The sequence below is a fragment of the Cynoglossus semilaevis genome, chromosome 15 (assembly GCF_000523025.1).
Source record: "Cynoglossus semilaevis isolate Cse_v1.0 chromosome 15, Cse_v1.0, whole genome shotgun sequence".
NCBI lineage: Eukaryota > Metazoa > Chordata > Actinopteri > Pleuronectiformes > Cynoglossidae > Cynoglossus > Cynoglossus semilaevis.
This window is the reverse complement of record NC_024321.1, coordinates 6,812,535-6,829,217: the sequence shown is the minus strand read 5'-3', so window position 1 is coordinate 6,829,217 and position 16,683 is coordinate 6,812,535. Positions and strand designations below refer to the sequence as shown.

Here is a 16,683-nt window from a genome sequence, read left to right as displayed (position 1 = left end):
GGAGCCTTTGGTTGATGTTCCTTTTAAACACCGAGACCTCTCACTAATAAAGTTGCTAAATGAGAAACTTTTTAAATGTCCTCTGAATTTGCCCTTGGCATCAATTATTTTTTTTATTTTTTTTATATCAGGACCGAATTGAAACTGAACATGTTTTCACTGACACTTACGCTTAAGGAGTTTAGTTTCTCCATGAATGACAGCCATAACTTAGAGAGGACCTGGACGGAACCGAAGGATCGAGCTTCTTCTCCGGCCCAAGGTCGGCACCGGAGAAGAGATTTAATTGACATTGAAGCTGTCTACCTGATAGTTTGAAATAATTAGCTATATATCAGAGTGATGCCAAAGAAAGAGAGAGAGGAGGAGAAATTGGAGGTGAGGGAAAAAAGGGCATCATGCAGAGATAAAAATGGCAGACTGATGACAAGTCATCAATTTCCTTGAATTGAATGTCACTGTGATTGACTGGACACGACTGGATGTTACACTTGAAACTCAAAGGAGACGTGCAAAGTGGATGTGCGTGAATGCTACGGAAACTTTTGTCTTTTTCAACTTTGCTTCTGAACATTTTAGAGTTCATAATAATAATAATAATAATAATGAGACACCTGGTGGGCTGGTGAGAGTAAATAGAAACTATTGAAAATACTCTTCTCTCTTCTCTGTGCATGCCTTTCCCCTAAAATCCTCAATATCTGTGCTGAACTGGGCGCCTCGTCCTCCCACCTTTAAAGTAAACTGTTATTTCTCAGTCCCGCAAGACTTGACAAGTCACTTCTGTCAGGCCCAAACATTTCTGCACCAGTTAATAAAAGAGAAATGAATTGTATCAGTGTTGCCGTCTTTGCTCATAGTGACTAGGAAATTATCATAGAGATGAGAATTGGTGCTTCCATGCCCTGAAATTACATGCAAAGCAAGTCTGTTTCTCCTGCACACATCCATAATCCCACTCACAGACATGCACAGAGATGTGCACACAGATGGCTTAGTTTGGAATAAAACCCACAAATGAAATTGGCGGCATTATTCCAGAGCCATCCAAAAATTTCAGCCACATCAGGATGCGGTCGGTGTCACCACGACATACCCGACGTCTGTTGAAACATGTCAGCACAAGAGCTAATGCCAGCAAGAAGGGCTGTGACCTTGCCTCTTTAAAGGTGTATGTCATGTTAGAGAGGGTACAAAAACAACTGAGAGTGAGAGGATGGGACCTCAGGTTGAACAATATGTACAAGTGTCCTCAGGACAGGACAGGCAGCAAAAAAAAAAAAAAAAAAATCAAAGACGGTGGCTGTTAATATCTGATAGTCTGTGCTGCGGGCTAAACAGCGTAAAAGACATTGAGGTCAATGGGTTGCCGACGTTCTCTAGTGCAATGTAGTTGTCTAGCTATTTCCACTGCTGCTCCTTTGTGGACTGCAGCAGCCGCTAGAGAATTCTGCTCATCATCACAGGCAGAGCACAATCAGTGAACCTACTTTCTACTCTCACTCTGTTTCATTATTTTATCTTATTTTACTTTCTTTTTTTTTTAACCAGTGGGACAAGATTTAAAGAGCATATAATTTAAGAAAAATTTCTTACGGAAAATCATCCCGAGAAATACTGCATTTAACTGCTGTTTCCTGTAATGCTATGATATTACAACAGTTTGGGTAATATTTTGGATATAAACAAATTGCAGTCATAAAAACACTGCTCTTTGCTGCAATTCCAATAATAATAGTAATAATATGTTTGTATAGATTCATTTGCTATTGCCCCTCAGAGACTTGAGACCTGACTCTTGGTATTGCCCATCAAAGATTTAAGATTTGGACATGGGACAAAAGACTTGTGACTTGACTTTACAAGCTGTGAATATCCCTGAAGTACGAGGGAACTTGTCTTTTCGAATTATTTTAATATGATGCAACACTGTCCAATTGGAGTAAATTCTACAAAGGAGCTAACAAGCAGGCCAGACTGTACAATTAACATGGAAACGGTTTCATGGGGTTTAATTGTACAGTGACAATCATGTGAGGCATTTAATATCAAGTAGGTAAATGTTAAGCAGAATTAGTTTTAATTGCATTTTTAGATCGCATTAATTTTTTTCTGAAAGCAGCCCACATTTGACAAGGTTGCTGTTAATTTGGAGGCAAAAGGAATGACCATGACAACAGATCTATTATGTGCCTATCTGTGTCACTGCCACTCTGTGATCCTTTTAATACGGTGTGGCGTCAATTAATTGTGTTTGTGTAGGAGTAGCACTTTTTCTAATGTGACAGCCTTATGGTTATTTAGTCTTGGAGAGAAACCCTAATGACTGGTTTGGCTCAATTAGAGCTCTAAAGCAAATGGAATAAAAATGAGGCTTAAACAGGAGTCAACTCAGGGACGGATGTATGGATTTTTCAAGCTTTTTTTGTCATTTTGTGGATCTTTGTGGTAATTTTACATTGTTTTATTTATGCTTCTGTCGGGACTCATCCTTGAATTGTGTATCGCTGTCTGTCATTCAGTGGCAAATGTTAGTTGACGATTGAAAAATCACCTTAAATAAAGTGCACAGAGACAGAGACATTAACACTGGTCCCTGGGTGCTGCTCATTTTAGTATCTGTCAGCTTAAAGCAACAAGAAGGGATATGAATCTGAACTTTCACAGACGGCTGTTTAGCTAGAGTGCGTTGACAGTGAGCATCAAAAATGGCAATAGAGAATACAGGATTCAGTGAATGTGCTGTTTGGGTCTGCTTTAGACTTTGCCGGTGATTTCTCACATGACTTTTTTGGCACATTTTATTAAATTGTGCTGATATCGTTGAATTAAACATGTTGAGCAGAAACAGTGTGTATTTTAAGCCTTAACCTTGTCATGATAACCTCTTTTTTGACAGTCAGTGGACGTACTGTATCTAAGCATATAATTAGGACAGAATTAATTTAGTGAAAGTTTGAGATTCCCTGCCTGAGAGGCAACACTTTAAAGAAGGTGTCCAAACTCAAATGAATTGGGGGCCACTGGTGAAACTCAGCCTAAGGTGTTTGATTGAGTTAGTTAAATTATATCATATTTTTTATTGACTATTAATATAGAATAAAAGACTTTATATAGGCTTTAAATATAGACTTTGCTATGGGTTTCATTTGATTTTTTTTGTCTCCGCCAAAATTTTTAAAAGTTTCAGAGGAACCAGGTTTTCGGTTCTTCTGGTTTTTCGTGCACCTAGTTATGACCCCCCTGAAAAAGTAAGGCTGGCAACTAGGCCTTCACAGGTGTTTGAATTTAAACAGAACGCACATTAATTAACATGGTTCTATTTTGGATTTTTCCTCAAAGATAATTTTTCTCCAAACTTTGATAAGCATTTCTCCTGGGACTTTGTTTTTAATTAGCGGCATCAGAATTAGGCCTAGGACAACACAAATGCAGCGCAGGGACCCATTTAACTCATCAGCATCAAATTAGAATAATTTCTGACTCACCTATTTACAGAAAGTGACTATTGTTGAAGTCTTTATATTTCAGTCTCTTGAACACTGCCTCTGGTGGCAACACTGGGAGAGACTGATATGTCACCTGGCTAGCTCTGAATCCCACTGACATTCATCATACTGTTTATTGTCACAGGCAGAGGGTTCTCAAAGTGGGGGATGGGTTCCACCTGTGGGTCTGGGAGTTATTAAATGGGGGACACAGTAGGGGAACTAATTTCAATTTAAACATTTTCTTTATCCTCCTTTATTCTTTATCCTCCTCCCACATAAGAGACTGATTTGTGTTTTTATTTTCTTTGTAATGGCATTGTTTTAAATAGAGTTTAGTGGAGATTTGTGGGGGGGGGGGTCTCATCATTACTGTTATCTATTAAAGAGAGAATGGTGTAAAGGTTTGGGAAACACTGGTCTGTGGTGGGCCTTTTTCTATTCTGGGTTTTTTTTTTTGCCCATTCAACAGCCATCATAACTAAGACAAAGGTAAAAGCTAAAAAGAAAAAAGGAATCCATCCACTGACTGATTCTGTACAGCCTGGAGTCTTCTTCATGCTGAAGCTCTTCTCCTAATCTTGACAAAGAGTGAGAAAAACAGAAAAGAGTGAAAGATCGCGTGTCTAATCCTGACATTAGTTCCTTTATGGATTATGTTTTTGAGGAACTGTGAAGTAGAGCCAGAGCCACGGCTGAAGCAGCAGACGACGACTCAGGAGAAACTCCTCATTTGTGATTTCTCTCAGGAGTATCTCCGCTGTAAAATAAACACCCCCAGCACACAACTGTGAAACGTGTCCTCTTCTGAGTCTGTTCACATAAGAGTCCACAATTTTTCACCGTGCCTGGGTCAGTGAGGCTCTACAATCACGCTGTCACTGGTGCTGAGTGGTTTTCAGCCTGCCAGTTATCCATTGAAAGATGGGCTTCACAGTGCTTTTGTATCTACTTCCTATCTGCCGGGTTGTGCAGGCAATAACAGTAATGTATGGCTAAGGGAAAACAGAGCTAATCATCAATGACTGCAAGATATATGGCTCATGCAGTGGCACCTTGTTTATTACCCCTTCCCTCGCCCCTGCTGAATCTATCTGCATTACAGACAGGCTGAGATCTTCCTCCATGTTAATGTGATTCATCCTTGTTTTCCATAATAACTAGGGGCAATGGGTCACAGTGATGAATTTGCTTGTTACATGACACAGGATGCGACACAGTGGTGGCTGCTGTGTACAGTTTGTCTCACTGCTCTCTCCTCCATCATTTGGGGCCACAGGCCTCATTTATTATTAGCAATTCTCCACATGTATTGCTTGGTTATTGCCTCTGACGGCAACAGGTTTGTCTGACTTGCTGCTGACTAGAAGTACATATGGAACAGTTAGGAACAATTTTAGAAATTAGGACTGTCGATGTCCACGACCTAATCACGTTAATCAATTAATGAGAATTTTGAATTTTGGCAGTGTATATCCAATAACTCCACCATCAATTTAATTGTGGTTTCTCTGCACAGTCAACACACAAGCTGTTATCAGCGCACACAGAGGGAGCTTAAAATACCATCACTGAAGCTTTGAAAAGCAACACTTGACACATTCTACAATCCACCAACTGTAAGAAAAAAAAGGTGTCCATAGTAATGATTCCATGGGCTTATATACCATTTGTAATATAAAAACAAAAAAGAGAGAAAAGGGCAATATTTTTTCATTTCCTGTGTTTTATCCTCATTTACTGTGATACAGCTGTAATAAAGCTGTGATGCTGACACTTCTGATAGGGTGTTGACTTTATTTTGATGTCAGGATTGTTCATATGGTTTGAATTTGTTTGAGCAATAAACAGTTTTATTTCAGCAATCTACAAATCTACAAGAATGCCCCTAAGGGTCATGAGGTTAATTATAGGATAATTTGAAAACTTTTATCTACAGGACAACATATTTAGGAGGCATGTTTGCTGTTTTGAGAATTCTAGCTCTTTAAAAGTCTAAGCACACAGAGCTGGACTGCAGACCGGCCGGTCCGGAAAAAAAAAACTCACTCTATGTTGAGGAAACCACTCTTTTCTTATGTGTATTGAATGTATATGTGTATTGACGCTCTGATGTTGTCATTGTCACAAACTTGATGTTCATCTTTTTACCATAGCACGGTGCAGGAGAACATTTTCTGCCACAGCGGCATGGAGTTAAGTGACAATGATTTCCAAACCCAGTCCGAGTTTAATGCTCCACGTCCATCATAGTGGTTTCTAATGCCATACTGCCAGAGGGCTTTAACAGCCGGAAACAAACAGCAGCAGTTTCTGCACTTGACATATAGTTTTTTTCCTGACTCCCCTTAACTTTTCACAATAATATTACTAAATGTAGATGGTGACAGGCCTAAATTATATGCTCCTGTGCTCCAACAAATATACTTTTGAAACTGTGAACCATTTCTCTGTCATAGTTCAGACTGACAGCCTATGTTTGAAGATTCTTTTTATACCTAATCCTGACACCAAAACACTTAGCGCTTCACCTGCTAATTAATGAACTTTCCAGAGTATTACATTTTCCTTTTGTTTACTTGTTTACTGCAACCACACTCTAAAACTGTAATGGCTAGTAAATATATCTAATTTTTTCTCTCTTTTTTCCTGTTTTTTTCACTACATTTTTTTGTTTTTTTGGTTCAAGTGCATAACATTTTAAATTATGGTAATTATTGGAATGAAAATGTATTTACATATAAATGGGAAGCCCTGCACAGTATGCCTCTACTGTACAGCCTTTCTGCAGTGCTGCAGGTACAGTGCCTTCTAAGCACAGAGAGAAAATGAGAAGTTTTCTTTTTTGCTCGTTTTTGTCGTCAGGTGTGTGTGTGTGTGTGTGTGTGTGTGTGTGTGTGTGTGTGTGTGTGTGTGTGTGTGTGTGTGTGTAACTGTAACTGTGTGTGTTGCATCTACTGTACGCATTTTGTGTTTCTAGCCCCCTGTAGAAACTCTGTGTGTCACTGTGGTGATGAGCACTGATTGCAGATTGTTATGGTGTTTGCACCACTCATCTATGAGGCCCGTGCTGGGTATTTGGCCAAGCCTGATTGTGTTGACGGCGACACCCCCGTCTTGTACCCTGCTAGGAATGCCCAACAGCGGTCCAGCTCTAATGAAGGAGAGGTAATCAAACAATGTCACTCTGGGGGAAAAAAAAGAGTCAAGTGTCAAGAAGAAGGTTGTTTTCTTTTTGCTTCCACCCCAATCACGACAATCACGCAGTTGCAGTTTTTGATGTCACAGTTTCCCTTTCTATAAATGTTTTGTGGAAAGGATTAAGAAAAAAAAGAACTCCAAGGTGTTTTTTTTTTCACCTCTGACAAGAAAAGCGACTTGGAAATAAAGGAATTTACATTAGATCAAGTCAGTACATTATCTAGGTGTTGTATATTCTCCGTGGAGAAAGTGGTGCCTCACCCTACGACATTCTTTTAATCAATGGAGACAAAAAGACAGAAGCAAGTGCTTGGCACTGGGCTGTTCAAAAGATCCTTTCTGCCTTTGTGCACTTTGTCCTCTCTGTGTGCTTTGTTATTTGTTTTGGTGTTCTAATCTCAGCCAAGTCAATAATATTCTTTGTTGTCTGAAATTGTGTGTTGAGAACAAAAAGGCCTCCTCCTTTTGTTGAAAGTACCTGTCTGCGACTTTTCACTTGCTCTCAGACTCTCAGATAAAGTAATCATTAGATGTTGTTTTCTGCCTGCAATTACTTTTAGTTACAATGGGTCAAACAGTAGGACAGCAGAGGGGCACACGGGCCGACAAGGGTAGATGGATTACAGGCGTTGAACTGTATGGGTCCCACCAGCGCTGATAAATACGTATGTGGCCCTGAGACTTACCGTCATCAACGGTGTCTCAGTAAATGTATCAAAAGTAATTAGTCTAGAGTATATATGGAGAATCTCACTCCCCTCTTATCTGCATCACATTGTCTTCTTTAAAAAAGGGCCATTTGTTAAATCTGGCACACTTTGTTTAAAAAGGTGAGAAAGAGAAGAAGGACTTTGCTATTTCTTACTCCTTCCTTTTATTACTCAAACCTAGAACTGTTCTGAAATAAACGTCCCAGCGACAAAAACCATTGTCATTAGTTTAAACCGTGGCTGTCGAAATTACAACGTTAATTAAGTGATTTGCGAAAATCGAGCTTACCTAAAAATATGTAGCTATGCACATTTTTGTTCTTAAATTTGGTGAAAAAACTTTTTTTCGAACTGCAGCCTTTGATCAAAAGCTCTGTGCTATTCTAATATGTTTCTGAAAAAGTCTTCAAACGTTAAGTCTTCAAAGTTTCTAAAAAACAAGTAAATAAAAATGCATTAGTTTGCATCAACATCTCTATCTAGTGTGTATTCTGCCACTTTGCTCCTCTTAACCAAGGCCAGGTTTTCTGACTTTTTTCATTTGTATATTACTTTGGCATGTCGTTGGTCATGTGACTCTGGCTAAACGTATGAAGCCTCGTCACAGTGCTTTCTAAAGCACTGCGTTGTTTTGTCCGACACAAGCTCCAGACCTTCAGCTTCAAGCTGACTAGTGATAGCTCAATATACACAAGAATTAAGGCTGACGTGCAGGGAAAAATAAATGTTTCAATCCATAGGAGACAACAGTATACATACTACTGAATACAAGAGTGCGCGTCATCAACACTGCAAAGCCTTAACAAGTCTGAATCATAGCGTCAAGTGCGTGAGGAGGCTTCGTCTCATATTTGTAATTCCGGTGATGACACAGTCTGTTCCTTAAACGGTGATTTTCGAAGCTGTGACAAGCACAACAGCTTTTCTGCTTTCACTGCAACAAGAAGGAGTTTTAATAGTGCTGTTGTTATTAATGACCAAGGACATATGGTGTCAGGATGAGGCGAGAGAAGTGATAAAGGCTTTGTGATTGCTGCGCTAATTGTCAGGAGTAAATTTTTCGCAGTTGAAACAGATTTCTACAGTCTACGACTGTTTTTCTCCTCACTTTGAGCTACATCATATTGTGATGTTTTTGCACGCATCACTGATGTGGAACTGGTTTTGCTTGGGGGTGGTCTCCAAACTGTAGATGAAAGAGAATGTGAATATTAGACTTTTTTCTTCTGGTAGCAAAAATCGTGATGACGCCTCACTACCTTCACTAAAATGGTCCAAGCTTTGACGGATAATATTCTGAATTGTCCCTGTAAAGACCTGAGAATAACAGAAGAATAAAAATAAAAACTTTAATCTAATAGATGTTGAACAGATGCAAAGCATAACATGTCACCCTGTAAAACAGGTATATCTAAATAAAAGTAAATCAGCTGTTGCAGTTCCTGGCATTGTGAATGATTGTAAAAATTAGCAGTGGAGCATGAGTCGGGGCCTCGTACACCTTCCCGGTGGCTACGCAAAGAATTTATTGTCTTGGATGCATGTAATTATGCTTTTAATTAACAACAGTGAGTTTATGCATGCTGAAATAATGAGCTGAACCGTGATATGTGTGCAGATCAAAATGTGAAGCTCATCAAGATGTAACTCGCTCTGTCAGTAAATATCATTAGCTGTCATGTCTCACTGTTGTACTGGAAGCACTAATCAGACGGCTAACACGCATGCAACTCTGTGTTAGTGTGTGCGTGTGTGTGTGTGTGTGTGTGTAGTGTACAAGGCATTTGCATTGTATTGTGTGCAGTTGAACTGCAACATTCTTATTTTGTCCATGAGAAACATCGGCGCTGCAATGGTCTGTCCTGACCTCTCACGTCTCTCTCTTTCTTTTTCTCTCTCTCTCTCTCACACACACACACACACACACACTCTACTTCAGCTGTATTGTTTGACTGCATCAATGGAAGGTTGCATGAAGGTGGATGCTGCGGTGTTCGATCAGTTGCCGGCCAAAAGATGTGTTGATGTTGCAGAAGACAGCTGTAGGCTACCGCTGATATTGACCTTGTGTGTGACCATAGGATCAACTACAAACATAGACCCGTGGCAGGATGGGCTGTTTCTCAATGCAGGACAAAATCATAGATGGGGTCTGTTCAATTTTTCAAAGTGACATTTGAAAAGAAAAATAGGTCACAGGAGCACGATTTTTTTTCTTATGTTTGACCTAAAAAATATGATATGCATGTTTTGTTTATTCTTTTCAAAAAAAAGAAACAAAAAACTGTATAAGTAATGGTTCATGTTTATTTTCCTCCTGTTCTTGTTACCAGAAAAAAGCCAACCTAAAATACTTATATAATAATAATAATTATAATAATGTATTTAACATGTAAATGCAGAAACCAGAGTAGGTTTTTCATGAACAAAATGTTTTGGTTAATTGCTTTAATTCAGTCTGGCTCTTGCAAATTTAAAAAAGTACTTAATAACAACTTTAAATGATAATGAGAAAATGTGTTTTACTTTTGTACTACTAACTAATGTCAGATGATGTGAGTGTTGTTCCTGTTGTTCTTCAAGTCATAAATATTTCTGACCAAAAGCACAAAAAGGTTCTCAGTGGGACTGAGCTGTCCATGGTGCTGAACTTTCTTTCACTGCATTTGTCTTGGATGGTAGTATTTTGATGAGCTCAAAACAGCAGAGTTTGACATATAGTAATAATAAATAACGGCGTTGTGAAATCATGTGTAAAATTTCTACCAAACCACCAAAAACACCATGACATTGAATATGAAAAATTGACAAAAAAAAAGACATACAATTATGACTCAAAAAACTCAAAATGCAACAAAATATCCTAAAATAGTCAACTATGTGTATAATTTGTACCAAAAACGTGTGTGAGCATGAAATAAAGGGGAGAAAGGAGTGGGGGGAATGATCTGATCTGATCTGATGCAGCACTCTGGTGCTTTAATGACCAACTGCATGCATGTTTTACAGTCGTGTGCTGAGCAGCTGCCAAACCAGGAAGTGATGCTCAAAGTGAAAAGGCTCAGTGGCTGTGTAGAAGGCAAACCTCCTCAGCTGTCTCAGGTGGTAAAGCTGCTGTCTCTCCCAGGTGACTCCAGTTTGGGTGTGTCTGAAACAGGAGAGCTCATCAGAAGAAATCTGAAAAACTGTATAATGACTTTAAAGAAAAAAAGCCAAACACACTGTATCTTCAAATTTGAAAAGAATTTACGACTTTCGTGGTGCCTCAGCTCTCCTTCTAGAGTGACAGCTGTAAGCAACTGCTCAGACGGTTAAATGTTTCTGCCCAATGAAACATTAAAATTACAGTGTGAGCTGCAGTTGTTAACAGAAAGCGAAATCATTTCGGGAGACGCGTGCTTCTGTTCCTGAGAGTCAGCAACAAAGGTTTTGTGGTTCTGTCTCAACTGCTGAGGATGAACGGTGTCAAATTAGAACACAAGGTTCTCATTTTAGACACGCCGCCCTTTTCTTTGGCTTTAATTATCCCTCGTCTTCTATTAAAATTAGCTCCAAGCCGAGCTAGAAGCCAGTGTTCTGGGCCATTTGTGAGTGTGATTCCCTTTGAAATCTCTCTTGTTTTTTTCTGAATTTAGCTGCATCACAAGCAGGCTGCAGTGTACCACCAGCTTTGGCATGCTGCCAGGGACTTCACTCAGGCCATACACCCCCCACCCCCACCACCACCAAATCCCCCCCACTCCTCCAAAACCTGCTGCCACCTTTGCAAACAACACCAATGGAATAGAAAACAGTCTATTCCGTGTATGTTGTAGCGGCTGGATGTCAGATATTGCTGAGAGATTTTGGAGAATACGAATAGCATTGACACAGAGCTGCTGTGAGTTCAAATTGTTTTGTTTTTTTCTCAGCTCTCCAGGCTACTTAAAATGTGTAAAATATGAAGGCAGTCGTAACAGTATTGATCATTTAAAGTGCGGTAGTAAGAAAGAAATCTGGCAATGATTTCGTTTAAACGAGTGTCTGTTTATGTTTGGACCTTGGAGCATTTGTTTGTGTATACTTGGTGAACAAGATGTTTACACTAATTGCATTACCTCATCAATGGCACTACTCTGCCAAGCAGAAAACACTCGGAGAAGAATTGAGTCAGGGAGCAGCTGAGCAGCTCGGCTCGGCCCTTTTGTGCTAACTCACAGAAGGATAACGTAGCATCGTTCTTTCTTTCTTTTTTTTTTTTTTTTCTTCAATGAAGTTAGTGACCCTGCAAAAGGTGACACGTTTACCGCCCAGGGAATTTATTCATCTCTGCACCCAGACTCCAGTTCAATATGGAGGAGACACATTTGTCTCTATGCAGGCACTTCAAATATATCCCCACGATTTATACCGGCCTGTGCATTCACAGATAAAGCTTCTAGAACTAAAGTTGATGCTGTTGTGTAAATACAAAAGAACATTAAAATGTGAATGAAGAAAAACAAAAGCAAAAAAGGCAGATAAAATGCCAATCTATACATTTTCAGGCACAAAAAAATTTATTTTTTAAAGGATTAATAGCCATTTATATAAAAATCTAAATAACGGTCTTATAGATTAATTACTAATTCAGTGGAACAGAGTCACTTCTGTCCTAGTCTGAGATGGAACCCTGATACCTTTGAGGTGCGTTGTGTAGGATTTGGCCACATCTAGTGGTGAAGCTGCATGTTTTCATTGAAACTGCGGGTTCAATTCCAGACCTGATAGTTTATAGCTGTTCTTCTGGCAGTCTTGATGGCAGAGCTGTATTTAAGAATGCTTGAAGAGGTGGTCAGAAAATTGCGTTTGTTGCAAAAACTGTGCCTAAGCCAGTGTTAAATGATGAAACAATGTGGGTAATACTGTATAATTATATAAATCGCATCAGTCAAATTATTTGATATTCAGTAAATATAAAATGTATTTACATAATTATTTTGTATATTGATACAAATGTATATCTTTTGTATATATGTAAAAAATATATGTAAATTACCTACACCACTGCCTAGAGTCGAGGTCAACAGAGGTCACCAGGTGTAAAAATGTGGGTCCTTCTCACTGGTGCATGAATGGGAAAAGGAGAACCATAGTATTGTGGTTGCCTTGGACTAAACTGTTTTACATTCTAATTATCTGGCTTGACAGTCGTTACATCCAAGACTCAGTCCACATGTGATGTCAGTGCCGGGTAATGAGATAAGATAGTTTACGTGTTTAGGCCCCCCTCCCCTTCTTTCCCCCCGCCTCCCTCACTGCCTCATTCAGGATTTGGTATTTCCTTCCATTCCTAGCATTCAGTCAAACTGGAATCCCAGCATATTCAGGAATCCCTGAATATGCAGAAGATGCTCATATGATGTGATTTTTTTATTATTATTATTTAATAATTCTTTATTAGTTCTGACCATTTGGGTTTTCCTATCCTACAGCAAATGTTTCTTTACTCTGAAGATCAAAAGGATTAAAGTCGGCCACATTGAGGGAGATTAAGATAAACAATGCTTTGTTTAAATGTTTATTAAATACTTAATACACTAAAGTCAATCTGAGACTCAGGCTGCAAGTTTTTTTTCCTACCTCTAATTGAGCTACAGGGAATTCACAGCATATTGTAGGTAAACAGACAGAGTCCCGGGAATACCAATGGAAATTAAATGCTCCACTGATGTTTTTCTCATTACAAGATGAAATGAAACATTTATCACCGCCTTTCATTTCTGTAAAAGCCTGACATTTTCCAGGTCAGAAACTGAGGAGATGACAACTGTCTCCTGTTTGCATTATGATTCATGGGTTCATTTAGTTCAATTATAACCCCTGGGTAAAATCGTCTCCGCTGTGTTCTGTACGTTATGACCTGTCAAACTGACTGTGTTGTTCTTCTCTGTTTGCAGCCATCGAGGTAAACCTTCAGAAAGCCTTGGCTGAAGCCTCTGAAACCTGCACCCAGGAGTGTCTGATACTGGGCCACTCAGACAGCTGCTGGATGCCTCCTGTTTTGGCCCAATTCCAGAGTCCGGGCAGCAACGGCCCCACTCCCATCTCTACTGCCACCACCATCACCATCACCCACCCATCATTTGGATTTCAACCAAGCTGTGAGACGGGAGTCAAAGCTAGCCTGGGCAGCATGGGGATCATGGATGGCCGCCACACTCTGGGCAGGTCGGTGCCCAGGAAAAATGACCTGGACAAAGGGATCAACCAACCCCAGTTCTACCACACCTTGGACAGACACTGCAGCAGTAAGAAGGAAGACCACGTCAAGGTCATCCCTCTGGCGAGCTTCTCGTTGTCCGGTCAGCAGACGCCCACTAACGGGGGGAGTGGCTCATTCTTACATGAGCATCAGTTGTGAGCTTAAAGAGGAAGATCTCTAACTTTAGAGGCTTGTTATTCATAACCATTGCGTACACATACGTGTGGAGCTTTACACTTCACTAGAGTCATTCTGATCAAGAATCTGAGAATTCATTTGACGACATTGTGTTGAGGTTTTAGACAAAAATACATTTAAAAGAACAAACAAACAAAAAAAACAGTCTCAATGTTCAAAGTACTCGACGGATAACAATTCCCTCAACAGACGCATGTAACAACGGCAGGTATACACCAAAGCAGTTCCAACACAAAAACAGCCCGTGATTTTGCTTTTACGTCGATGTCAATGTTTGCTTATTTAAAAGGCCTGTGCACTTTTAAGATTTTGGGCACAGCTTAGTGGAACTGTGTCCTTATTTGCAGGAAAAAAAGTAAAAAAAAAAAACAAGTTCTTTTTGATGAGTGTGCTAAACTGAGCTAAATGTTAATTACCAGCTATGGACTGTGCTTCTGTTCAAGTTCTCGTGAAGTATTGCTCTGGAAAAGATGCAGCACAAAATCCTTTTGGTGGTGAGAGATGTTTCTCTCTTCTTTTTTTTTGTCTTTGCTGAACATGTTTCAGAAGTCTATTTTGGTCATGGGACTGCAGAAAGATGAAAAAAAAAGTCTACAAAGCATAACTAGGCCAATGTTAGACGGCAGCAGTAGTCTTTTGTATTCTACATTTCCACCATAGACCAGTACACATGATATAGCAGACGATGATAAAACACTAACTCCAGCGCAGGCACACATGCCCAGGATGTTTTCCATATGGTGGCTGCCTCATCTCTGCCAACTCTATTAGGGGAATGTTCACTCCTAGCATTATCCCAGTAGCTTAGCCTCGAACAAGCAGATGTGCTTTGGAAGCAATCCCTTTGTTTTCTGTCCTTTGTCTCCGCTTCTAAATTCTTTTTTTTTCTCCTCAGAAAACTCTTGCATAATAACAGCAAGGGTTCCAGTTATGGAATTCTCTGGCTAATTACATTTGTATGTAATCTCAGTAGCTGCTGTCACCGAGGTGTGGAATTAGCCTCCATGCTAGAGAATAGTAAAGGTAACAGAGAGGTGAAAAACCATCTCGTTTTCTCTCCTGTTAATTGATATTCTGTTTTTTCTTCACAGCTGAAAACCTCAGTCGTTTTTCAGAATACAGAATAATTCTTTTCACTGCAGGTTAAAGTTGTCCGGGGTCCTGATCTGACCTCTTGATGTTAATGTTATCGCGAAGATCAAAATCATTACTTCAAAAGGATGTAACGCTGCTAGCTGCCCCTGACCATGTTCTACGTACACACTTCATTACTTCCTGTGTGTGTAACTTGCAGTGATGATGATAAGTGCTCGAGAATAACTCTGTTGTAACAGATTGGGTGCAGTATAATCTATGGCTACAGGCATAAGTGACTTTGCTGATATCCATTTTTTCTCTGCGCTAACATCCAAGCCAGGTGTCTACATCATCAGGTCTATGATTCATGTGATTCATTTTCCCCTACCATCTCGCAAATTGGGGACAGGCCTAAATCTATAACGCAATGTGGCTCCTCCGGGGGGAAGGCGAGAGGCAAATTGTGTTTGCATGCTCTTAGCCACCACACCTATTCTCTCCAGTGCTGTGGGGTCAGGGCTGTCATCATTATGAAGAGAATTTATCCGAGACTCCAAAATGATCACTTAAAGGAACGGTTTGTCAAGGACATGGAGGGGGCAACTCAATTCCCCCTCAGTCAATTATGGAAATGAACTTTATTCAAAACAAGCAGCTTAAATAAATCCTGCTATAAACAGATTGAAGAGAATAACCCTGTTTGCGAATCCAATTTCAGCCCATTTATTAAAATCCATTTATTTCTCCCTTCGCTTTTCGGTACATTTCATCAGACAGTGTGAATCAGTCGACCAGATCAATCTGCTCACGTCACTGTGCTCCTGATTCCCTCTCATCTAATGAGAGGAATAGAAAAGCCTGGACATAGAGAATCTCTCCTTCCTTTTCTGTTTTTTGAAACATTTCCATGTAGATGCCTGTAACAAGCGAACCTACGTCATGACTTGTTGGAACTCTTTCAGTTTGCCGTGCTGCTTTTTTCTCGCTCCATCTTCATTAGCTCCAGTGTCAATATTCGATGTTTATTACTCTTCCTGTTTGTCCGTGCTTTGGGAGCAATGCAAATGTTACACGATGTACACATTCAAACTTTGTGAAATGTGCGTACCACATATCTCACTGCGTACACGCAAATATATATTTATACTGACAGGTAAACTGGGTTTTAAACTGTACATAGTACTGCTACTGCTCCAAGTAAAGTGAATAGTAATACCGACAGTGACTACCAGGGCAATGGGTGTAGTTGTGAAGGTGGGTGAAAGTGAAAAGAGGTGATGAGATGACAATCTCTGTTGTAACGTAAATGGCTACATATGCATAATATCCACGAGCGTGTTTGAATGTGTTTTTACTGTAGGTGATGCAGTGTGTATGTGTGGAGGAGTGTCTTCTTGCATGTATGAATGTGAGTGTGCGTGTGTGTTTGGACATCTGTGTATACTGGCATGCATCTTGCCAGAGGATTCTGTGTACACAAATGTTTCTTGTACAAACAAAACTATATCAAAGTATGATATAAGAATTAGGTATATGCTTGTAAATTAGTCATTGGCGTATCAGGTTACGTTTGCTTTGAGAGAAAGCTTCAGTGCTCGCTAGCAGAATTTGTAAAGTTATACAGTCTGTGTTGTCACGCCTTTGTAAAATATCCCATTTAAAAGGATGAAAAAAAATCTTCAATATACTGAAATGATTTTTCTTGTCATTGGATTTTACTTAAGCCATTAAATATTGAGTCATGAATAATTTTTTCATCTCCTTTTTTCACGATGGTAAGGCTATA

The 16,683-nt window shown here is 39.6% G+C and overlaps 1 protein-coding gene across 1 annotated transcript in view; it reads left to right on the top strand.

Moving 5' to 3' along the window:
* The window catches only part of pcdh11 (protocadherin 11), a 131,852-nt gene extending 115,175 nt beyond the window's left edge, over positions 1 to 16,677 (top strand). The window contains exon 8 of the mRNA XM_025062961.1: positions 13,318 to 16,677. Coding sequence (XP_024918729.1) covers positions 13,318 to 13,781 — 464 coding nt within the window. The 3' untranslated portion in view covers positions 13,782 to 16,677. The remainder of the gene's footprint in view (positions 1 to 13,317) is intronic.
* The last annotated feature ends 6 nt before the right edge of the window (positions 16,678 to 16,683 follow it).